Source organism: Pithys albifrons, chromosome 17, assembly GCF_047495875.1.
Source record: "Pithys albifrons albifrons isolate INPA30051 chromosome 17, PitAlb_v1, whole genome shotgun sequence".
NCBI classification, from domain to species: Eukaryota; Metazoa; Chordata; class Aves; order Passeriformes; family Thamnophilidae; genus Pithys; species Pithys albifrons.
Genome location: NC_092474.1, coordinates 8088976 through 8113457, shown reverse-complemented (window position 1 = coordinate 8113457; position 24482 = coordinate 8088976). Strand labels below are relative to the sequence as shown.

Genomic DNA, 24482 nt, shown 5'->3' with positions numbered 1-24482 from the left:
TTAAGGCTGAGATAAAAGAGAGAAGCACTAATGGGCTGTGAACATGGACAGTTACACACCGCTGTTTATTGTCCTGTTCCGCAGGATGGACAGTTACTATTTTTATGAAAATCTTTGGAGCCTCAAATGCAGTGAAAGCTGCAGAGGTGGAAAAGTTCTCATGGCTGGCGTGAGCCTGGCTGCTAAGGCCCCACAGCCCTGGGCACAAGCAGGCGTGAAACTGGGTAGTGCTCAAGCCCAAACCATTCTGTGATTCATTTTTTTTACCCCTGATGGCTACCAAAAACATCACACCAAAATCATGGCTAGTCTTCATCATCCTCATCTTCCTCACAAGGCAGAGCACAAGAGAGAAACGGTCCCATCCCTATCTGTGGCATCCTCTGCTCATCCATAAATCCCTACTGATGCACCAGCAATGATTCCCAAGGCTTGGAATGACCCTAGGGGAGACCTGGGCAGTCCTGGAGGAGGGTGATGCCACAGGAGGAAGGGCCATGAGTCCACTGCAGCCCTGAGCAGAGCTCTGCTGCTCAGCCATCCTCAGGGAAGATCATTTTCCGAGTCAAAGGCAAAAGCAGGGCCGGATGCCGAACTCGGGAGGCATCTCTAAGCCAACCAAGCTCTGTAACACACCATTCACACCAAAGCAAATGACATACAACAATAATTAGCGACAATTACATAGCAATTAACATGATTACAATTATGCTAGTTGAAATAATTTATACAATAAAATCCACACATGCTTTGCAACACATGACCAGGGCTGAAAGTGTGGCTCGGCTGCATTTCCTGAGAGCTCATAAATAAAGCCAAGACAACTCCATTTCAGGGAAGGAAGAGCCACTGGCCTAATTTCTGTCAGAAAAAGATTTTCTTGTCACACTGTCATCTACGGAAGAGCTCCCAGTTTCCCATGTAATGATTTGCTTTTGACATGATCGTGTTTAAAAATAAACGTGTCGGATCCCCAGCAGCCCTGGGACCAGGATTCCTGGTTCTGGGAACTAAGGGACAACAGGAAGAGATGGCAGGCTGATGCCAGGGTGATGCAGGGGCTGTGGATGCCACAGTGTTACAGGATGCAGGATGGAGAGGCAGAGTCCTGGGTTGTGGATTCACTCCCTGCCTGCACCTCTGGATAATCCCACTATTGCAGCACAACTCTCTCTGCCCTCTGCCCTGCCTGGAAAGGGGCATAATAAATACCTAAAGTTTTAAATTGGCTTTTTAATTAAAAAATTATACTTATTCCAACCCTGCACTGTGTCATATTTATGGAGGCTTAGTTCTGCTGGCCAACATTTTGTTCAAGCATTTAAATAGCAGAGAATTAAAGGAACTGTTAATCAAAGCTCTCACTCCTGTAACCACACAGGCGGCAGCAGCCTCCACACTCTCCTCTGGCTCCTGGCAGCTGTTTGTTCAGCAAACACCCCAGATGTAGTGCTGAGCAGCCAACGAGAGCAAGACTCATTTTTCATTACTGGGTGCTTGTGTAAGACAAAGGAATCTTAATAAGGAAGAGCTTGTTTCCCTGATCTCATTTTTATTACCTTACTAGTCTCGTCCTCTGTTTGTTTGCATTTCATACACCCTCCTTGCTCCTATTTCCATCTTAGATTAGCTGAAGCCAAACACAGCTCCCACACCAGGATTTGCAATGTGACCCCTAAGGACCTCCAGGATGTGACCAGGGCTGGGGACAATTTGCCTTTTGCAATGGCCACAGGCGACCCAGGCTGTCACAGAATCCCAGAATCTCAGAATCATTCAGATTGGAAAAGACTTCCAAGATCGAGTCCAACCTGTGACCAGTCCCCACCTTGTCTCCCACCCCAGAGCTCTGAGTACCGTGTCCAGTCATTTCTTGAACACTTCCAGGGGTGGGGACTCCACCACCTCCCTGGGCAGCCCCTTCCAATGCCTAATCACCCTTTCCAGGGAAAAACTCCTCCTGATGTCTGACCTGAAATTCTACATACCTTTGATTATAAATTCAGGGTATTTCAGCTCAGAAATAAAATATTAGCCATAGTTCCTGGATTCTTGCCGTTCATTAATGATCACAGTGTGTCATTTGGACCAAAGTCTCCTGAGCAGCACTTAGAAATGACCTTATTGATTGGTACAGGATCCCAGCTGCTTTCAGAGCTTCCACACATTATTGTTCTAGTGAAAGGTGTCCCTGCCCATGGTAGTGGGTTGAAATGAGATGGTCTTTAAGGTGTCTTTCAACCCAAAGCATTCCATGATTCTGTGATCCCCCTGCCCTGCCCAGCTGCTCTTGAACTCTGCCTTGTACTGGTCCAAACTGCTCCAGCTCACCCAAGGTGTTTTCTGCCGTGGGACTCACTTTTCAGAACATTAATTCTGACAGTAGTGATTCTCCTGTACAAGGCATGTGGGTGCCACAGGGACAGATCTCACCAGAATTGGAGCAGGGATATTAATACTAATGAAGTTGCACTTTGCAATCCTGACTAAACTCCATCGGCTTGGAGCATCTATCTCCAGACCTGAGCACGAGCAGGGAGCAGGTGGAAGTTGCTTGTCAAAACTCAACCTGTGAAACTGCTTTACACATGAAACAAAAAGAACCAGATGCTCTGTGACTTGGCAGTGCTGGGCACAGCAGGAAAACGGGGTTTGTGCATGGGCAGGAGGTCCCTCTGATGGGCGCCAGTTCGGGTTGGGCACCTGGGCACCCATGGAGCCTGGGCACCCTGAGACATCTGCACTGGAGCTAGTGGGGGCAGTTGGCCATGTGAGTGCTTAGGCCCCTCTCCAGCTCCCTCACAGCCTATTAACATCACCATGAAATATTAACATATTTGATATTAGAACTGTAGAAACGCATCCCACTTCCTCAGCCGGGAACGGCAAGCATATGGCATACAAATCCTCAAATAGGCTGCATCGCCTCTTTAAATTATCTCCAGAGAATACATCAAGGGATATTACACTGCTTGAAGCATGTTTTTGATGTAGTGACTTTCATCTGGTGTTTTCACTGATCCTGGCATGGCAGTGACTGCCTTTCTTGATTTGATGTTTTGACCTTAAACTCCACTGGTCCCCCTGATCTCCGTTCTGCATGTCCTGAAGGGGCCCAGTGAAAGTGCCTCTGCAGCACCCCTGCCACACCAGGGGACTGGGGGTCCCTTACCTCAGGCTCTGGGTGCTGCGGCTGCCAACAGACTGTGCTGAAACGCTCCCAGCCACGCTGGTACCTGCTGGGGCTGTCCAGCCCGTGGATGAACTGAGCCAGGACTTGATGCTCTCCGCAGGCTCCAGACTGAGTGTGGAGCCAACACTGGAGCAGGCATCCCTGTGGGCAGAGGAGAGACCTCCTTAGATCTGCAGGCACAGGTGGGAGGACAGCAGCACCCGGCAGGGGTCCTGGATCTCATGTGGTGGTGACACCTGGCACAGAGCAGGGGCTCCTCACACCTCCAGCCATGGCAGCCCCAGCTGGTGGGCTCAGCTCTGCCTGGTTTGTGGCACCAGCACAGATAAAACAAACCTTTCCAGGCAGCTTGGTCCTTATGTCATTGCTGCTGCCACTTGCTATTTCCTTGGGCTCTTACAAGTGTTCTTTAGACTCCAGGCCATGGGCAGGAAAATCCCACACTGCCTGCAGTGTCCAGGGCCAGTGTGACCCTGGGCACTCCCCTGTGCCCTACAGACCCCTGGGCTCTTCCAGAACTGGAGTGACCCCTGCCCACTTGCCAGGACCCCCAATCAGGTGCAGCAGATGAAATCCTTTAGGATCTCAGTTTTCCTTCAAAGTCACAGATCAGTTTTATATCTCAAAGAGTAGCCCAGAGGAGTGAGAGCATCCTGCTGGGATAAGAGGCAGAGCGGGTCAATGGGCATGGGGCACACAACATCAGATATCTGGATGCCAGGGTGCCCCCTGCCCAGGCAGTGGCCTATAACCCATCACTGCAGCAGCCAGTAGTCCATAACCCCTGGCAGAAGCAGGCACAGCCTCCCGCCTCTCAGCAGCAGCTCCCCAGGCTCACTCACGTCTCTCTCCTGGAGCACAGTGACTCCCGCACTGTCTGAATGCTGCAAGAAACAACACAAGACCATCAGCCATGGAGGCAATGGCTCAGGAGGCCTCCCTGAAGCCACTGCGTGAGGCTGATGAAGGGAAAAAACTGACGATATCAGAGGTTGCTGCTCTGGCAGTCAGTATGACCAGAGCAAGGGATGGCATGGACCAGGGAACACCCCAAAACCGCTGGAGCAGCAGTGCCTCAGGGAGCAGGGCATGGCCAGAGCGGCTGGAGAGCCCTCACTGCTCTCTGCACGGGCCAGCCCTGGCTGCAGGCAGGACCCCAGGGCAAAGGGCAGGGAGCAGAACATGCCAACACACCAACACACAGCTCGTCCTGCAGCAGCTGTCATTCCCACCAGGAATCACTTCTCACCTCGACTGCTACATCAGCTGCATTGGAAATCACTTCTCCTTTGAAAAGGAGCGAGTGTCTGATCTCACGGTTTCTATCTCGCCCATCCCTGGTTTAATCACTACACAGAGCAAATCTCCTCTCACTGCGTGCTGACAAGCACACCTCTGCTTTTTTTTTTAACTCATCTGTTTTTTCTCCATTTGTCACAATGCCCCTTTAGACATGTAACAGAGGGGAAAATTGGAGGGCTGTAGAAATAACACCTGAAAAATGCACTGGAATATTTTCCTCATTTTTAACTATACCCAACCATTCAGTTTCATTGGCTCCTCCAGCTCTTGGGGCTGATCAAAGAGAGTTTCACTTCAACCCAGCAGTGGGACACCCACTGATGCATGGCAACACACCACTGCCAGGGATGGGACCTGCACTGCAAAGGAGTTGTTCCCACCCTTTTTGCTCTGTTTAAGCTGGACCACTCAGGATGATTTCAAGGGTGACACTTTTTCATGAAACCTTCCATTAACACAAAGTTCTTTGTTCATACACATGTGCTGCTGCAGCAAAAATACGTGAGATGAGGACATTCAGTTACAGCCACCCTGGCACTGCCCAGCGTAGCATCCTTCCCCGCCACACAGCAGCTGAGCCTGTCCCTCTGCAGCCCCACAGCACCCCCAGCTTCCCAGAGCCCCCTTTTCCTCACCTCTCAGCATCACTCTCATCGCTGGAGTGCAGCTCCTCCAGGGCCACCTGCAGGTCCGCGATGCGCCGGATGGAGGTGCCCAGGTCAGCCTGCAGCGCCTGCCGCACCTCTGCCAGCTCTGCCAGCTGCTGCTCCTGCACAGGTGGCACTGGGTTAGTGCCAGCACCCCAACACAGCACCCAAACACCCAAATGTGAGCAGAGTGTCTGCTAAAGCTCCCACAACGCACTGCTCCCTGTGCCTGCGTGGGCTTGTGACCCACACTGCGCCCTGTGGCACCTGCCATGGCTTGTGGAACACAAACTTCATCTCCTTCCAGTGCCTACAGGGGCTCCAAGAGAGCTGGAGAGCGGCTTTGGACAGGGGTCTGGAGTGACAGGACAAGGGAAAATGGCTTCCCATTGCCAGAAGTCAGGGTTAGATGGAATATTACAAAGGAATTCTTGGCTGTGGGGGTGATGAGGCCCTGGCACAGGTTGCCCAGAGAATCTGTGGCTGCCTCAGCCCTGGAAGTGTCCAAGGCCAGCTTGGACATGGCTTGGAGTAACCTGAGATAGTGGAGGCTGTCCCTGCCCATGTCAGGGGGTGGAACAAGATGATCTTTAAGGTTCCTTCCAATGCAAACCATTCCAGGATTCTACAATCTTACACAACCCCTGGGGCTTCATGGTCCCAGAATTGCCCACAGCTGGGAGGCCTCTCAGCACACCAAGGATGTCGACTTGGCACTGCAGCCCTGTGTTCATCACAATCCAAGTTCTTCCAGCCAGGAAGGGACTCTTCCTGCTGTGTCTAAGCCATCACTGGGCAGAGGGAGGACGTGAGTGTGTGTGAGCCGCAAATCCGCGGTGATTGAAGCTGCCAGCTGTGAAATCGCCATCACGGCGCTGACAGGGTGAGGGATGATCTGCAGCACGGCCACGACAGGCTGGGCACAGGAGCTGGCACACTGTCACAGCAAATAATGGCAGCCCTGCCATCACCAGGCACACAGGCCCGAGGGGGAGAGCATCTCAGTTCATCGAAACATGCAAGGAAATAGCCTCGTTTGGGTTGCACAGCATCATAGTGGCTTCTGGAAACACACCAGTATTGGTGAAAACCTGCCTGTTTCTAAGCAGCTTTCTGAGCCCTCTGCTTCCCTCCCCACTCAGGCAGAACGTGGAAAGAACTACTCCAAGTGGCATGGGATGGCCTGGGCAGTGGGTATGCTCCACACCAGGGCTGACCCCTGGGGCTCAGGATGGGACATGCAGTGAAACACCAACCCCCAAGAGCAAAAAAGCCCCAGGGGACAAAGCCCCAATCTCCAGGTTCCTGTGTGCCCGTGGTCAGCTGTTCAGGACTGCAGTACCAGGCAGTGAAACAACCATCAGATAAAGAGCTCAGTCCTCCCTCAGGAGGATAAGAGCCTCTATTGGACCTGCTCCTTGGCTCCAAGATATGGCACAAATTAAATATAGTTCAGTGGCCGCATTTAATTCCTCTCTTCCATTTTGCTGTTATTAACCTGACAGAGGGGCAGGAGGGCAGCCAGAGTCACAGCAGCATCCCCTCACCAGCACCCCAAACCTGCTTCCTCTAGCCACTGCCAAACAAAATCCCCCAGGGATGGCTGTGGGAGCAGCCAGCAGTGTGTCCTGGTGGACGGTGGGATCCCCCTGGCTGGTCCCTCCCAATCTCTTTACCTTCTGCATGACAGTCATGGGCATGCTGAGAGAAAAGGGACCACCATGGGGCTGATGCTGCTGAGCTGGGGCTTTGCTTTCATTGCTTCTCTGGAACAGGATTTCCACATCCTGCTTTCCTTAAGAGGTCTTTTTTATCTCAGAAGCATTTCAAGTTATAAGGAGATAAGAAAAACCAGCAGGGAAATGGTTTGTGGGATTCCAATGGATGCCCAGGCTGGCACCACAGAGCATCCAGCGCCGCGTCCTTGTCACCACCTTGTATTTTTGTTTGTGGTTCAGCTGTGACAACACAACCTTTGCACGCTCCCATCCACCTCGAGTGAAGTGTAATCTAATTAGTCCAATTTGGATCACTTTTCTTTGAATAACTTCGCGTACACCTGCAGTATTCATCCATCATTATTATTTTTAATTAAGTCATTAACTCGCAGGTTTTCAGAGATTTTGAAGTGACAAAATTTGCGCTGTTGAAGGCTCGAGTTATGGGGGTGGGGGGAACACCGTAATTGGTGTGTGAGCAGCCACCAGTGCTGATGGATTCCTGAGGAATTTACTCCTTTAAAGGCAAAGCAGAATCACAACAGCCCTAATTAGCACATAACACAGCCGAGTTTTCATCCCTGGCTCCTCCATCACCCAACCTCACCTCTAAGGACTGGCTGCCTTTGATGATAATTGTCGTTACACTTCGTCAAAGTCATTAACTTTTCAATGACAGAGCAGCTGAAAGACCCAGGAGCAGGCAGGGAAGGGGCTGAGGGCTGCACAGACATCAGAGGGTTTGTTGGGACCCTGCTGGGAGCTGAGGGTTTGCCTAGGTGAGTTCGTGGCATTCCCGGCTGCAGGCACAAACAGCTCCCGCTTCGCTTCTCAAGTTCACTAGAAGCATCAAAAAAAAAAAAAAAGCCTTAAAGTTTGCAAAGGAACAAAAAAATAATCCTAAAGCTCAGGCTATGTTATGTTACACAGCGTGGCCATGGCGGGGCTGCAGCACACAGATCTGCCGGCAAAAGCACCAGAAAAAAAAAGTTATTTACACCAAGGCTCTCACCTTTTTTACAAAAAAAAAAAAAAGGCTGTGAAGAATATCTTCACATCTGTACTTCAGTGTTCTGTAAAATTAGTTAATTATTATGCTGATGAATTTCACAGTTTCATTAAAGAAACATGATTTTAAGGTAGTGCCTGCCATGCCTTCCCCATCCATGGTGTGCCAAGGGGCAGAGGCTCCAGGGTTCGTGGAGCTGTGTGTGGGCACAGAGGGGCAGGAGGAGACACAACAAGTCCATAACTCTCCCTGGATCGTGCCTCAGCCAGCCAGGGCTTCATCCCAACAGGATTAGCCCCTGCTTTTCCCTGGACATCCTGTCAAGGAGCTCTCCCAGAAGGAGGGACTCCAGGAACGCCTCTCCATGGCTGGACCACGTTCCAGAGTTTTCTTTCCAGAGTCCCATTCCAGAACCCCCATCCCAGACGCTTGATTTCTCCCATGAAATCCAAGCTGAACAGGCAGTTTGGTCAGTGGCAGCACAGCTGGCACCATCCTGCCCTAAGAGCAGCCTCAGAAGGAAAGGCCCAGACGGTGGCTGGTCCCAGCTGCTATGACAGCAGCTCATTGCCCTCACCTTGGCCCCATGCCTGGTCCCAGTCCTTCTCCATCCTTCCCAGCCCCTGCTCCATCCTTCCCTGCACTGCAGCTTCACCAGAAAACACCAGATGAGCCCAAGCACGTCTGCACACATGATGAGCACAGAGACATGGGCTTGTTTTAAGCTCCCCAGGATTAACTCCAAGTCGGAAATCCATCTCTGGCTCCTCACCATGACTCAGTGTCTGCTGCAGCCCAAGGAGACCAGGTGGCTGGGTCTGGCCTGACAAGCTCTGGGTGTCAGCACAGCAGCTGAGAAACAAGGAGCTGTTGCAGGCTGGGATCCAGATTTTACTGGAAGAGGAGCTACACCTCCAGGGAGGAAACCTAGTACGTGCAACCAGAGCAAAGACAGAGATAAGCAGGGCCAAGTACTGTTACAAACCAAGTCTCCCTTGCTGCAATGGTACCGGGCTTGGAAAGTGTTCAAAATCCATCCTTGTTACAAAATTCATAAGGCAAAGCCTTCTGCCAGGCAGCCAGCTCTCCAGCTCCCTTCCCTGCTCCTCCCTGGATATTCCCTGCTGAATGGCACAAGGCTGCCTTCCAACTGCCCAAAGCTGGGTGGAAAACAAGGGAGAGATGCAAATAGCTGCCCTGAGCCTGGCTGGGGGTGTCAGGAGGATGCCACAAGAATTTCCTGTGCCTTGACCTTTGATAAATATAAGCTGTGATAACAAAATGCCTTCTATTTTGTATATGGTATATAGATACCATATATATACCTACACAGGCAGCAGCTCATAGGATCCCAGGAAACAAGACAGGTTTTCTGATCCAGTCTGTGCAGTGGATTTGTCCCTTCAACATACCCCTTAACCCCCCAACAGTGCATGGCAAGTCCACAGCCTTGCTGCTGTATATTTAAATAAATTTTAAAAAATATAGTTAGGCGCAGACCATGACTTAAGTAATGTCAAGTGAATAATTCACACTGGATTTATAATTGATGGGGGATTTAGCAGGAGCAGAGCCATAAGTGGCTTTCTATTAACTATTGATGCTCCCCACCAGAACCCTGACAAGCATGGCCAAGCTCTGCGATCACAGCTTCCCCCCATGTTTTATTCAAGCGCTGTTAAGAGGACACACAGTCTGGGGGATGACTCTGCTCCAGAGAATGTCACAGCAGCCCTTTGGCTCTGGTGTGGCCATGCACATGAAGTCTGTTCCCACAGAGGAATCATCCCAAGCAGCCACCATGGAAAATGTGGGATGTTGTGGTGTGTCTGGGGGAGCCCACCCACTGCAGAGCTTGCTGGCTCCTTCCTCCAGTAGATACCACATAAACACAAATATCTGAGTGTCTGGATAAGCCCAGATCCCCCAGTTCTGCCTTACAAGTTCAGTTGTTTATGGGGCTTTGTGTCTTATTTGAGGGAGGCACCTCTCAAATCCTTTTCAGACCTCTTTGCACACTTCACTTGGGAGAACAGAAGAGTGCTAAGAAGTCCAAGTACGTTGCTTTATCCATCACTCACATCCCCATATGAAACATTGAAAAAGCTTCTCAAAATATCGGCACAAACCCAAAAACACAGTGAAAAGAACCCACCTAACAGCCAGCACATCTGTGTTGCAAACACTGAGCTTCCAACAAAGCTGCAACAAACACCCAGCCAACACAGTGACTGCAGCCATGGCTTGTTCAGTCCCACAGGGAAAGCAGCAGAATCAGGAGCCCGGCAACCCAGGGAGCCCTGCATGCCCACAGGACCCCAGGGACACCCAGCACAGCCTCTCACTCCAACATCTCCTAGCTCTGCTGGGCACTGGTGGCTGCATGACTCTGATCTCGATCTGTGCCCAGGGCAAGGCGTCCCAGCAGCTGGAGTGGTTTGCCAGCACACAGGGCTTAGTGTGCCAGCACACAGGGCTTAGCCTGGCAGAGCAAGGACAAAGTCTGTCCCTGGCACAGCCAGGGATTTGGGAATGATTCACTTCATTCCCCTTGGGAATGCTGGTAGTCTCTGGGTGGAATAAATGCTGAAATCTCCTTGATTGTGAAATAAAAGATTATGGATAACTGCTCCTGATTTGGCCCTGCTGCCAGCAGAACTAGAATATCTTTCAATTACTAATCAGGAGTGAGGATTTCCCTTGGATTACTGGAAGAAACAACATGAAAAGAGAAGCTGGTAAAGGGCTGTAAAGTGAAGGTGAATCTATTTCTGCTGGTCTCCAAACCCAGCTGAGGCTCTGCTTGCTCAGAGTGGGTTTAGCTGCTGGTTGGCACCACCTGAGCCACCACCGCAGCACAGGGCAGTGATTTGGCATAGCCAGGAGTGCCAGGAGGACTGGGCACTGAGCCCTGAGCCCCAGCACACTGAGCACCATGATTGGCCCGTGGCACGCTGGGGACTGGCAGCAGGATGGGGCACTTCCCATACACTGTGGTTCTGCCTGACTTGGGTCTGCCAGAATAAGGAAGTGCAGGAATGACCTGTGCAACTTAGAATTACAGATTCATTCAGGTTACAAATACTTCTAATATCATCAAGTTCAAACATTCCCCCAGCACTGCCAAGGCCACCACTAAACCATGTCCCCAGATGCCACACCTACATGTGAACTGCAATTCTTCCAGCAGAACTGGCAAAGCCAACTCCTTCCCAGAAAAAAACAAGTGGAGCAGAGTAACTGCCCGGGCTGCCAGCCCAGCCACAGAGAAAGGGAACATGAGGGGCCTCAAAGACAGCTTTGCTTGAACAGTTTGGGGCTGTTGAGGGATGCTAAGTGATTCCTGTTCCTCCAAGCCTTGGCACAGCCCAAGACCCACAGTGTACCTGCAGAGGGCTCAGCTTCATCCCCAAACTCAGAGCACATACACCGCCATGCAGAAAATGACATTTCTGGGACCCTCAGACTAGTCTGGAGATCACAACAGGGTGGCCCCCAGAAGCAGCAATCCCCCCGCCATGGCTGTGGGACTGCCTGAGCCCCCAGCCCTTACCAGCTCCACGCGCCGGCGGCTGGATTCCAGCTCCCTCTGCACCAGCTCATCCATGTCAGCCTTCATCTCCTCCATCCTCCTCTGGTAGTACCTGGTGCTCTCCTTCTCCCGTGCCTCTGACTCCGCTGCCTTCTCCAGCTCCTCTCCCATCTTGATGATGCTGTCTCGCAAGCGCAGCACGAGCACCTGGGGTGCCAGGTGAAGAAAGGGGGGGTGGAGGTGAGGTGTTAGAAAGCTCTCTACAAGCATCAAGCCAGTGTTGGTTGTCAATAAACCCCACAGCAAAGCATGTAGAGATAACAACAATGCCATGAACCATATGGACCGTCTGCAGCTCCCACCTGTCCCTCCCCACCCCTTCCCAAGTGATTCCTCCCCAAAGCTGAGATGATGGGCATCACTGTGCTTGTTTTACCAGCAAAGGTGAGCAGGGGGTACCTCAAAGCGCTTCATCTGCACAGCCTGGAAGTCCAGCTGGCTCTCCAGGTCTCGGATCTGGGCTTCCTGCCGACTGATGATGGAGCGCTCGGCCGGGCACTGCTCCAGCTGCGCCACTCTTGCCTGTGTTGCCTGCAGCTGGATGAGAATGGCCTGTGTTGGCACCTCCTGGCTCCTGGCCATGCAAACACATCCCTGGCCCTCTCCTGGGTCCCCCACCAGTCCCCCACATGCACTGGAGGCCTCTTGTGACCTGAGGTGATGAGCACCATGGCAAAGTGTTGCCTTTGCTTCCCAAAGTATTCTCTGCTGTTGAAGCCACACAGCACAGGCCTGACACCAAAGTGTATTTTTGAATGAAAAACCTGCTGGCAAGTGACACATGTCTGGGTCTCCTTTGCTTTTCTCATCTCACAGACTCTTTGAGGACAGCAGGCGTAAAAATTCACAATCTGTGTGGAAAGCTGCCTGGGCTGAGCTGTTTCCTCAACTGTTACACTGAGATCTCCAAAGGAGACTGCCCTTTTAGTGATCCCGGTACAACTCAGGTTCAGATTTTGAATTTGACCTAGAACTACAGGAATTTGTCTTCTTTTATCCAGCCTATCTCTAAAGCACCACCCGCTCCGCCTCGGAGGGAGCGAGTCCTACTTCTGATTCCTGGGCAGCTTAGCTATGCTCCAATAAAGCACTTAACTTAATGGGATTACTCATGTGTTTAAAATGAAATCCATCACTCCAGGAGGGCTGGCACAGCTGCAGAGGTGAGGGGGTGCAGCACCCACCAGTGTCCACCCAGGGCCAGCCCCATCCCAGACCCATTCCAGTCATGGCACCTGCAGCTCAGGAGAGGAGGAGGGAGAAGACGGACTGTGAATCCCAAGAGCCTTGTCAGGAAAAGGTTTCTCCAGCTCAAGGCCATTGCTGGGAGAGCCCCACAGCCCACCTTGGCCCTGTCCTGCCCCGAGGGCTGTGGGCACTCAGCAGCACTGTGCTGCTCTGGAGGGCACTCACAGCCCATCAGGAGGAGGAGAGGCACCTGACCACATCATGAAGGAGAAATGATTTTGTGCTGCCCAGACAGACACTTGATCTCATTTCAGACCAAAGTACAGCATCCACTGCTGGCACAGGTGATGTGCTGGGCACAGACATCAGCAGATGGCCAGATGCTCCCGCTCCTCAGCTCTGTGTGCCACAGGCTGGGCAGGAATTACCTTCTCCTGCAGGCTCTGCTTTTCCTTCTTCACATCCTCCACCTGTGTCTGCAGCTCTCGGATCTGAGCGATATCTGTGGCCGACTGCAGAAACAGAAAGTGAGGAGTGGGAGCAGTGGGAGCTGAGCTGGGGGGCCTGGCTGTGCCTGCACCTCCTACCACCAACCCAGTGAGCTGCTCCTGGATTGCACATCAGGTGCTAGATTCTCATGACTCAGTGCAGCTTTCCTAGTTTTGAAACAAATATTTGTGGATCAGGACAGAGACCATTTTGTCAAGGTCATCTCTGTCCTCAGGGCCCTTTCAGATACAGACTCCTGGATCTGTAACATCACTACCATGGGCACCAGACTGTGAATTGTCAGCCTGGCTGGCCTGCCCCTGTGCCCACAAGAGCCTTGGTGTCCCAAAGCTCCCAGTACAATCCTTTGGGAGTGTCTGAGGTATTCTGGATAAGGCACAGAAAGCCCCAGGGCTATCTGGCAGCACTTTTTAAGCTCTGCATGAGAAAGCAGTGAAAGAAAGAATAAAAAAGGATCCAGAGGGGCAGCTGTAGGATTTCACAAGTATTGGAACTACAGCCAAGACACCTCTTGAAAGAAGACTCAAAACTGCCAGTGAGAGAAGCCGGAGCCAGGAGCTGTCCCTTCCTCATCACAGCATCTGTCCTGGGGTCCACAGCCTGCTCTGTGCCCACAGAGACCACTGCCTGCTCTCTGCCATGTTCAGGGTTTTCCAAGAGCCCTCCCTGGGAGGGAGCTGCTGTGCCGGCTCCTACCTGGGCAATCAAAGCCTTGTGCTTTTCCATAAGCTCATTCAGGTCTTCCTGGTCCTCATCAATGCGTTTCAGGAGATCAGCTCTCTCGTGTTGCAGCTGGAACAGCTGCTCATCCACCTGCAGGAGGATCCACAGGACCACTGGCTCATGCGTCCCACGGGGAACCCACCACAGCACCCAGACTGCAGTGTCCTCTGGGACACACTGCCAACAGCTCCAACCCACCAGAGAGGCAACGGGAGCTCCTGTGAATCCACAGAGCGGCACTGTGGGATGCTGGGCCCTTGCAGTAATTTTAGCCACCCATTAACCAACCGGGGGCTGTTGTTTCCAAACAGTCTGGGTGATTTAGTAAATATCCTAGGACATTTAGTAAATATACTCGGTGATGTAGTAAATACCCTGAGGTGATTTACTAAACATGCTGGTAGTTGGTGATTTAGCAAACCAGCTGCTAATCGCTGCCAAACCCCAGAAGGGGGGACTGTGCCCTCCTACCTCCCCCTGCCCTTGCCACATCTCCAGGAACGCACCAAAGTCTTGTTTTTGCTGAGGGTCTCCAACTCCTTGTGCAAGTTCTCCAGCTCCAGGGCTGCTGTCTGCTGGTTCCTCTGGGCCTCTGCACACTTTGCTTCACTCTCTTCGAGCTGGGAAAAATTGGAGGGGTGGAAATCATCACTGATTATCATCACCCCATGCCACACAGCCATGTCTATTCCCACTTCCCCAGAACATTTTTTCCTGGTAAAGCAATGGAATCTTGACCTTCTGCTTCTGGTTTACAGGGAAAACAAAACTTCCTTGGCAGCTCCCAGCACTCCTCATCACAGATCCCAACACCACCGACCATCCTGGTGAGTGTGTCAGACAGCGCCTGGATAGCACATCCACCCTCTGCCTCCCTGAGGTGGAGTGGGGATCATTAATTTGCAAAATTATGTGAATTACATGTAATTCTTGATTAGAGCAATTCATGATTTGGGGTTTGCAAATGGGCTTTTCATGTGGTGTAAATTGCATTTGCAAATACACGTGGAAGATCACATTTGTAAATGCTAATTTGCGCTCGGGTTTTACAGCTCAGCCATTAAGATCACAATGATCTTCAATGGGCTGCAAACATCTGGAAGCTGCAGTAGCATCTCGAAAACAACCCCTGCCAGGACGGAGGAGTTTACGTAGGCTGTACCTGAACATCCAGTTCCTTCCCCTGCTCGCTGGGGCTCCTTTCTTTTCTTTCCGAAAAAGAAAACAAAGACCAAACCCCTGCTCATTGCTCATTTCTTGTGCCCGGTCCTGGTTTCCCTGTGGTGCTCCCGGGAGCAACAGGAGCCACTGCACACTATGGCGACAGTTTGAGCATTTTGGGCTGTTTTCTCAGGGTTTACTTGTCTCTTTTTAACTCTCTCCCTCAAAAAAGAGGTAAATCGTGAAACATTATGACTGAGCCATCCTTAGCTTGTTTCCCTCCACTGTTTGGGATCATTGAGACCTCCCACTAGAGAGGCAAGAACTTTCTTCCATCAGCTGAAAAATACCCCCTGTTTTTTGCTGGGGATGAGTTGAAGATGCCAATTGGATCGACTCTTGGGTTTATGGCCAAGGGCTTTCCCATCCAGCCTGGGGCTCCTCCAGAAGCAACTGCATCCACCACCAGCTCTGGGACAGGCCTCTCCCCTGCCATGACCAAAACTCACCAAAACTCTTCATATTTTAATCAGAAGGAAACACATCTCCAGGACCTCTCATTAAACAACCAGCTTCCAATTCACTTCGTGTAATGGAATTTTCCCACTTGGGAAGAATAAATTGAAATTCCCCCCAAAAATGCATAATGTATGAACTTCAGAACAACATTAGTTTACTGTGAACACCATCTGTTAAATACCTGCGTAAAATGGATGCCTCAGCCTTATTAAGAAACAATGCTGTACTTCCAGCCATATGGATTTTGATTAACGGAAATGTAGCTTTTTAGCAGAGCTTTTCTCCTTGTGGAGCTCTGTGGGCTGGTGGTAGGACGCGCTGGCTTTTGAGAAAGTCGTCATGAATGCCGTTAGAAATTGTTTAAATTTAAAGGACAGCATAATCATGTGGCATTTTTAACACATGCAGAGTCTCAGTGTTGGTGGCACAACAAAAACTCAATATCCCCAAAGTTCCTTCACCTCCAAACACAAGGCAGACAAGACAGGGAAGGGAGGTGAGCACAAGGCCTTGCCCCATTAAGAGCACCAGGGCTGGGAAAAAAACAGGGGTGGTGCAACCTCTCCAGCCCCAAAGTGGGATTATGGAAGTATTGAGGGATTAATCAAGTGCAGCATTACAGCATTGGGGCAATAAGAGAGAACGTGTGAGTGCCAAAAACGACCACTTTCACTGCCTATCCTGGCCATGGCCATCCCCTGCCCTGGATATCCAGGTAATGGACACAGATATGGACACAAACATGGGCATTGGCACCAACATGGGCATGGCCATGGACACACCGCTGGCTCCATCAGGCCGAGCTTACCTTCCCCTTCTCCCCTGGCACAGGTGGGCACAGCTGCTGCTCACAGCTGTTATTTATGCAGAACTACCATCCCAATTACATTTGGATGTTGCTGGAATAGCTCATGCCTCCCGATTAGCTTCTTTCCAGGGGAAATGTACGGTACAGATTAATTACTGAGCAGTTTGGGAGGATCAGCATCATTAGCTCAGCCCTTGCTCGGCACTGTGGGATGCATATCCATGGCCAGCCTGGGGTGGACAGCCCTGGGGACCCCTGTCCGTGGCAGGGCATCCCGTGAGACCCTGAGCTCCCCCTGGGGCTGGGGTTATCCCTGGTCTGGTGGGCACAAGTTGGCACACACCTGTAGCTGTTCACCAGCTGCTCCCTCAGCACCACTGAACCCGGAGTGTCTGTGCCCAGACTATGGCAAATCCAGTGTGATCCCTGCTCTCGCTCACAGCATCCCTATGGCAACACCACCCAGCCCAGCGCCGTCAGAGACAGAGGGAATGCATCAAACAGAAGGTAATTAACGGGATAAAAAGAGAAAAACACTTAAACATTGTTGACTTAATTACAGGGAAGTGCTCCTTCCAAGGAGCCCTGGGAAGAGTGTGAGGCTCCAAACACTGCCTGGGTGGGCAATGGTTGCAGGGTCACTGCTCTCCCCAAATGTGAGTGAAAGCAGGAGAGCTGGAGATATTCCTTGTGGCTTCCCTGCTCACCCAAGGTCCTCACCTGCTTGCGCAGCAGCTCCAGCTCCTGGGAGCTGGCACTGGGCTCCGTGGGGGCTGCCACCAGCAGCTGCACGTCAGCGAGGAGGGCACGTGTCCGGCGCAGGTCCCTCCGCAGCCGCTTCTCCACGTCGAAGTCACGGTGACCGATCTGGGAAGGGGAGAGAGGGTGTCCTGAGCCCTTCACCTCCAGCAGAACCTCTTGTCTCACCCCAAGGCAAACCCCACACAATGTAAGAACAGTTTGGTAATGCTGAGGGCACAATGCAAGAAGATATCTATGTATAAATACTACCATTTTCATAGAATAATAGAATCACAGAATCATGGAATCATTTAGGCTGGAAAAGATCATCAAGTCTAACCTTTGACCCATCACCATCTTATCAACTAGACCAGAGCACTGAGTGCCTCATCATTTCTTGAATACCTCCAGAGATGGTGACTCCATCACCTCTTTCAAATAAAAATAATTTCATAATTAAATGAAAGGGAGTAAATAAATTTTGTAAACATTGAAACTAGCAGATTCCGACAAAATATCACATTTTTCCCCACCCAAAAGCTGCTCCTCTGAAAACATTTGCCCACCCCCAGTTTCCATCAGCCACGTCTCTGCCCAGTAACACCCCTGTGGCCAGAGGGACAGCCCAGCCACACGACTGTGGGAAGCACATTAAAAACTCGCACCCTCTATGCTCCCACCTCGAGCTGAGAGCAACCATGGTTACAGGGATAAAGGAATTAGAAAAACACCAAATAAACAGGCATGGTTTCAGTGCTTGATTTCAGCCTAATTGAAATATAAGAGCATTTTCCATTTAGGCTGTTTTCCACAGCTCTCATGTCAAACCCCTTCTCCTATTTTCTGTTCACTGGCTAAAATGAACTGCATGGATTTGACCTTGAAGCCCAGTTTAGAGCAGGCTGGAATTTGCTGGAACCAGAAATCACTGGCCTCTCCATTTCCTTAATTAGTTTTCTGGGTTGGCTGTTCTTTTCCCTTTTTTAATGAACTGTCCTCTGCAAACCAGAGGGTGTTTGTAGCACTGTTGTGGTAGAGTTTGCTGACTGTTCCCCTGCCATCCCCATTGACTGTATACTGGACACCTCTCACATCATTTTCCTGTGGCTCAGGTTCTGTCCCCCACCACAGGGGATGGATCTGGTGCCATGGTTGGAAGCAGCTACCCCTCCCACCATTGGCAGCCCAGGGTTTTTAAGTGACAGAGCCAGGATTCCATTTCACAGCTCTGCCAAGGCTGTGGTTGTATCTTCCATGTACTACAGCAATTCCCAGCTTCACAGTTCCCCCTTCCCTTCCCCTCACACTGTGACTGCCCTTGGGGGGCTGGGGACTGCCAGGGCAGCACCTGGGTACAGTTCTGAGCCAAATAGGTGCCTTTCCTCATGAGCTCCTGCTGCCTCATCATCCATCTCAGTTCTCCTCCACCAAATAAGGGGGATATGTTGGACTGTGGCAATAATATCCTCCTTTGATACAGCACGTTTTACCGTGACAGTTCCCCAAAAGTTTTCTAAGCCAGGAGCCAGGAGGATGTTATGGATAAGCCTCATCAGACTATTTTGTGTCTACTTGAAATACAGCCACCATTCCAGTGCTGCAAAGCTCCCAGATTTGTCCCATTTAATGAACACTGCCAGGGCTGGTGAAATGGTGAAATCCAGTTTGTGCCAATGGCCAGAGGACACAGTGCTTAATTACCATGCCAAGGTGAGTGGCACTGGGACGAGGCTGTGTGAGGGTGGGCAGGAAGCATCGGACAGACCCTGCAGGCTGAGCTCTGGGGTGCAGCACCACTGAGATGGTGACACTGAACACATTGGGCTGGTGCCTTCCCCAGTTCTGGCAGCACCGTGGCCCCAGGGAAGGGTCAGATGGGACCTCACTCAGTCACCAGAGTGCCATGATGGCCTCTGGGCCATGCCAAGGGATGCCCAATGCCGCTCAAGGAGGCTGCATTCATCCTGCTGGTTGAACAAGGAGCAGCTGAGTGTGCTTTCCTATGACCTACACTTCAATCACTGCCATAGAGACATCAGAGGGGGAGAAAGGATTTGTTCAACAAATGCGGCTGGGCTAGAATTCCTCTGAAAAGAGCAGACTTGGGTAAACTGCTTTTCTAGGCAGTTGGATGCACTCCAGTGTTAGATGTGGCTAGTTTGACTCTCATGAAAACACCAGCAAAAAGCAGATGCCTACCCCTGCTTAGAAATTCTCCTGTACAAAAGGGAACATTTTCCCTCTGTGGATCTTTAGTGGGACCATGTGGCTCCTGTGTGATCTCTGCAGTCCCAAAGCCCCCAGATCTCAGTGCTGCTGTGGCACACACCACTGCTCTGTCAGGCAGCATTTGGGAGAGGTGAGGGACAGGAGCATCCTGGCCAGCAGCATGTGCATCAACAACCAGGCTGTTGCTCTGCCTGCACTCATGCAATTCCACTCCCATTTTTATGGACAGTGTTTTTAGCCAGGACATGGCCCACAGAGCAGCCCCCAGGGCAGGCACTGTCCTCTTACCTGCTCACACAAAGTGCCAATGAGCCCTTCCAGGTCCTGTTTCTCGTGTAGCACCATCTGCTTCTCCTCATACTCCTGTTCCAGCTGCATCTCCAGCTGCCGGAGCTGTGTGTGGAAGAAACCCCGGGCATGCTCAGAGTCTGGCCAGCCCCACAAAGCCCCATGTCACAGCAGGGCACAGCCACTGCTGAGGTGGGGACCTGGCACCCCCAGTAGAGGGGTGGGTGCATCGAGGTCTCCCATCACTGCACCCAGTGCTGGGAACCAGGAATGGGCCATGTCCCCTGGAGCACCTGCCCCCAGGTAGTGCAAGTGCAGAAGAGGGGAAGCAGTCCAGGTGCCTACTGAATTTTTGGGGACAGGATGGGCTATTTGAGCCACTATGCCTGTGAGGCACACTCAGACATGGCCAAGGGCTGTCATGACAGCTCTGGAATTCGTGTTTGCACCCATCAAACTCTTAGAAAATGGTATTTTCTGTAAATTATCCCCAAACATGAAACCCTGGTGTTGGTGCCCTTGGCATGATGCTGGTGTTACCAGGAGCAGCGTGTCCATGTTCTGCATTTCACATGGCTCTTGCTGTCCCAGACAGTCCCTCCAGTGTGGCAGGGACTCACACCTGACCCAGATCCTGATCAGCACCCCTGGATGGGACCAAGGCTTATGCTGGGGTGGCAGTGATGAATCAGCACCTCGACAATTCCTGGGGAGGATAGACCCCTGGAACAGCTCCTCCTCTGTACTGAGGACATGGGGAGCTCTGGGGAGCCCCCAGCATAGTCCCCACACCCAGAGAGGACCTACCCTCTTCTGGCAGGACTGCCGCACATCCTCCAGCTCCTCATCCTTGTCCTCCAGCTCCTTCTGGTGGATCTGCTTCATCCTCTCAATCTCCAGCTCCAGCCTCTCATGAAGCTGAAAGACCCAGAGATGAAGCACAGCAGTGACACACAGCCCCAAAGGGACAAGGATGGTGCTGGTCTGGGCCCTGTGTGCCTGGTGGGGTTGGACACCCCTGGCACATCCAGCCCCTCGTTACCTGCTCCAGGTGATCCACAGCAGCCGTTTGTCGCTCCAGTTCCTTCTGCTGCTCAGCAGCACTGCCCTCCAGGTCCCAAAGCTGCTTCTTGAGCGCAGGCACGGCACTGGTATCCGTGGCACTGGGAGTGCTGAGCTCCTGCACTTGGCTGGCCAGCAGGGCCGCTCGCTGTGCCAGGCTGGCCACCTCTGCCTCCTTCTGCTGCTCGGCCAGGCAGAGCAGGAGGTCAGACCCTGGTCATGGGAGGGGGGCCTGGCACTCACACCCCGCTCTTAGAACCCACAACATTCCCAATGGCATCATCCAAAGCCCTCAGAGCAGCAGAGGGTGGTGGACAGCCCTCTCCCCGCACTGAGAGCCCCATCCTCACCACAAGCACACTTTTCCCTCTTGATCCTGAGCTCACCTTCCCACTCCCATGGGGGTTCCCTCCATCAGTTCCCCACAGGCCCTGCTACTCAGCATAGCACCACCTCATGGGGCACAGACTGGAAACTTCCCGCAGGTGGGACTGGGGGTAAGGGCATGAGGAAGAGCATAAATGACTTCCATGACAATGGGAATGGGCCTGATTAGCTAAAGCATGGGATGAGGATCACTTATACATATCAACTGTTCTTGTTGCAGAGGAGAAAGTTATTTAAACACATCAGGTTCCTCCCAGAACTGCTCTAAAAGAAATTGGAATCAAGTTTCCCGATTGCTTCAGCTCTAATTGCAAAGGTAATAGCTTTGCTCCCCAAACGGGGCATAACGCAGTGCAGTGTGATGTCTGCTCTTACCTCCAAGCTCTGCTGAAGTTTACCCATCTCCCAGGCCATGCTGGTGTTCTCCTGAGACAACTTCTCACGGAGGCTCTTTTCAAAGGCAGACTGTCCCAGGGCCTGGGCTAACTGCAGGTCAAACCTGGAGAGGAACACCTGTTACCTCTCCCGAGGTCAGGCTGGACCTGGGCTAGTGGAAGGTGTCCCTTGCCATGACAGGGGGTTGGCACAAGATGAGCTTTTAGGTCCCTTCCAACCCCAAACAGTCTGTGATTCCATGATAAAGTCACACAGCAACGGGATGTGAAAATAACCCCGAGACCTGATGCAACCTCTAGCCCTTCTGGGAGTCTCTTTACCCATCCAAACCATTCCCATTCCCTGCTCTCCTACTCCAGCACCCCCAGCCCTCCAGGCGCTCCCACCAGCCTTACTTCTTCTGCCTCTTCTCCAGCTCATGGCTGCGACTCTGCTGGCTCTCGGCCAGCACCCGAGCATTCTCCAGCTCGCAGGACAGGTGCTGGCACCGCCGCTTCAGCTGCTGGGACACCTGCCTGGCCACCTCACACGCTGCCTGCGCCACACTGAGCTGTGGGAGACATGGCCGTGAGCCTGGGACTTCCACCGGCAGGGGAGGGACCCCATAGCATGAACATCCCATACAGGAGGGACCCCACAGCCCCACGGCATGAACACCCCACACGGGAGGGACCCCACATCCCACACACCCCCCACAGGAGGGATCCCACGGCCCCACGGCATGAACACCCCACACGGGAGGGACCCCACAGCCCAAACACCCTGCACAGGAGGGACCCCACGGCATGAACACCCCACACGGGAAGGATGCCACGGCACAAACACCCTGCATGGGAGGGACCCCACGGCATGAACATTCCATACAGGAGGGACTCCAGGGCCCCACAGCACAAAACCCCTGGTTAAGATCCCCACCCTTGGCTCAGCCCCACTCCAGTCCCAGGGGATGATTCCCCCAGAGATTTTTCACTAAATAAAGACAAACTGAGATGCTCTGCCCCCTCGGGCTCCAGGCACACACACCCCTCCCCGACTGCCTGCAGCATCCCACCCTCCTGCTGAGTCAGCAAAGCTGCCCCAAGGCGATGCCTGATCCCGGTTCTCTGCAAAAAGCAGTGATTGGGTGGAGAGAGACGGAATCCTCCAAGGATTCACATCGTGTTTGGGACAGACACAGAGCTCTTGCACGCCAGTTAATGGAGTCATTAAGGAATGACTTTAAATAAGCAAAATCTTGCATTAATGAAGCCTGTAATTCCAAACTAACTAAAAGCAAATGGGCTGCTTTGCTTTACTTGAGCTCCTAAGACTCAGCTGCTTTTCATATTACTATTTAATGTACCATGAGCAATCTTCATTTCTTTGTTTAATCCGTATGGGAAGTGACCTGACTCCCAGGCACTGCTGAGGGAAGCACGGTGGCTTTTTCCCCTCCACAGGGCAAAGCTTGTGAGCTGACAGCTCTTTATATCAACAGCTCTTTGTGTGACAGATGGTGTCAGCACAGCCCCGTCCAGCTCCCAAGCCCAGAAGAGCACCAAGACCACCCCTGAGCCTCCCTGCTCCACAGCTCCCACCCTCTGCCCATGCTCACATTTGACCAAGGTGGAACCTTGCCATGTTCTTGTGTAAAAGTGATTTTTGAAGCTTGAAGGAAGTTTTGGGGCAATTCTTTTTAAACCAGCAGAAAACAGGCAGTGTTCCCTGGTCAGCAGGAGTAGTAGCAACAAGCAGATGTGATGCTGAGCTTTAGCTCTGCAAAGCTTTGGCTGCTCCAGGAGCAGGGAGAGGCCAACCGGCTGCAGCAGCAGCCCCACTCCCCAGTGTGACTTGGGGGTCCCTTCCCGGGCTGGCAGCACTTGCCTTTTGCTCGAGCCCCGTCCTGGTGCCCAGCTCAGCCTGCAGCCGCTCCTCCAGCTGTAGCAGCCGCTTCCGCAGGAACACAATCTCTGTCTGCGCGCAGTCGAACCGCACCTGCCACTCGTCCTCTGCCAACAGAGAGACCCTACAGTGCTGGGGGTGCTCAGGCCTGAGCAGCCCCAGTGGCCATGCCAGGGGCATATGGGTAGGCAATCAAGGACACCATGGCTCCTGGGTAGCACCAACACCAGCACCAAGCTCATAGGGCACAGCTCTGCTTTGTGTGCCCAGGGCTGCCCCAGATCACATGGAACATGTGCCCTGCCTTAGGCAGGGGAGGTGTGCTCATCCTGTCACATCCCATCATGCCCCATCCCATCCCATCCCATCCCATCCCACTTGTGCCTTACCATCCTCCTCATCCCTCCACACATGCTTCAGGGCACGCTCTGAGGTGCTGGGAGTGCTGAGCACCATCAGGCAGCGCCAGGAGCACCCTGGGGCAGAATCCCTGCTGGCAACCCCAGCTCCATCCCAGAGTCAGCACCGTGTGTGACCCAGCTGGCACCTTCAGCTCCCACTGCATAAACAGTGTGGGATGAGGGGCTGCCAAAATACACTGTGGTGCCAGGGGCTGGGGGAGTGGCACTGACTGGAGGGGCCAAACCTCTGCCCTCTGCTTTGTGGCCCTGCTGGCCCTGTGGGTCCAACTGGATGCCTGGAACACACATCACCTCCAGAGGGACATTCTTACCTCCTCCAGAGCCACTTATCTTCATCTCCCGCAGCTGGACCAGCTGCTGGGCCTCTTCCAGCTGCTTTTCCACCGTCTCCAGTTTCTTCTGCACTTGGTCATGTTTGCTCTGGGGAAACCCAATGAGAAAGAGAGCAGGTGTACCTGGCTCTGGGGTCTAGTAAGGCTGTGCCAGGAGGATGATGATGTTGCCTCTGGCACAGTCCAGGGGCTCAGGGCTGTCATACCTGCAGCTCCTGCAGCTCACGGGCACCCCGGAGCCTCTCTGCCCGCTCCCCATCCAGGGCCTGGCAGATGGCATCACCCTTGTACTGCTCATCTGACAGCTCCGTCGTCAGGTCGATGATCTGGGGGGCAATGGGGGTCAGTCTGGGCATGGCTGTGCATGCCAGCTC

The 24482-nt window shown here is 52.4% G+C and overlaps 1 protein-coding gene across 1 annotated transcript in view; it reads right to left on the bottom strand.

Annotated features, from left to right (window-relative positions):
* MYO18B (myosin XVIIIB) overlaps positions 1-24482 on the bottom strand; it is a 51669-nt gene that overhangs the window by 3742 nt on the left and 23445 nt on the right. Inside the window, exons 26-41 of the mRNA XM_071571957.1 lie at positions 24315-24434; positions 24088-24196; positions 23337-23461; positions 21869-22023; positions 21453-21576; positions 20671-20871; positions 20436-20546; positions 19629-19733; positions 17091-17237; positions 14389-14502; positions 13856-13972; positions 13078-13161; positions 11861-11998; positions 11423-11608; positions 5131-5264; positions 3173-3334 (exon numbers count right to left, since the gene is read on the bottom strand). Coding sequence (XP_071428058.1) covers positions 3173-3334; positions 5131-5264; positions 11423-11608; positions 11861-11998; positions 13078-13161; positions 13856-13972; positions 14389-14502; positions 17091-17237; positions 19629-19733; positions 20436-20546; positions 20671-20871; positions 21453-21576; positions 21869-22023; positions 23337-23461; positions 24088-24196; positions 24315-24434 — 2132 coding nt within the window. The remainder of the gene's footprint in view (positions 1-3172; positions 3335-5130; positions 5265-11422; positions 11609-11860; positions 11999-13077; positions 13162-13855; positions 13973-14388; positions 14503-17090; positions 17238-19628; positions 19734-20435; positions 20547-20670; positions 20872-21452; positions 21577-21868; positions 22024-23336; positions 23462-24087; positions 24197-24314; positions 24435-24482) is intronic.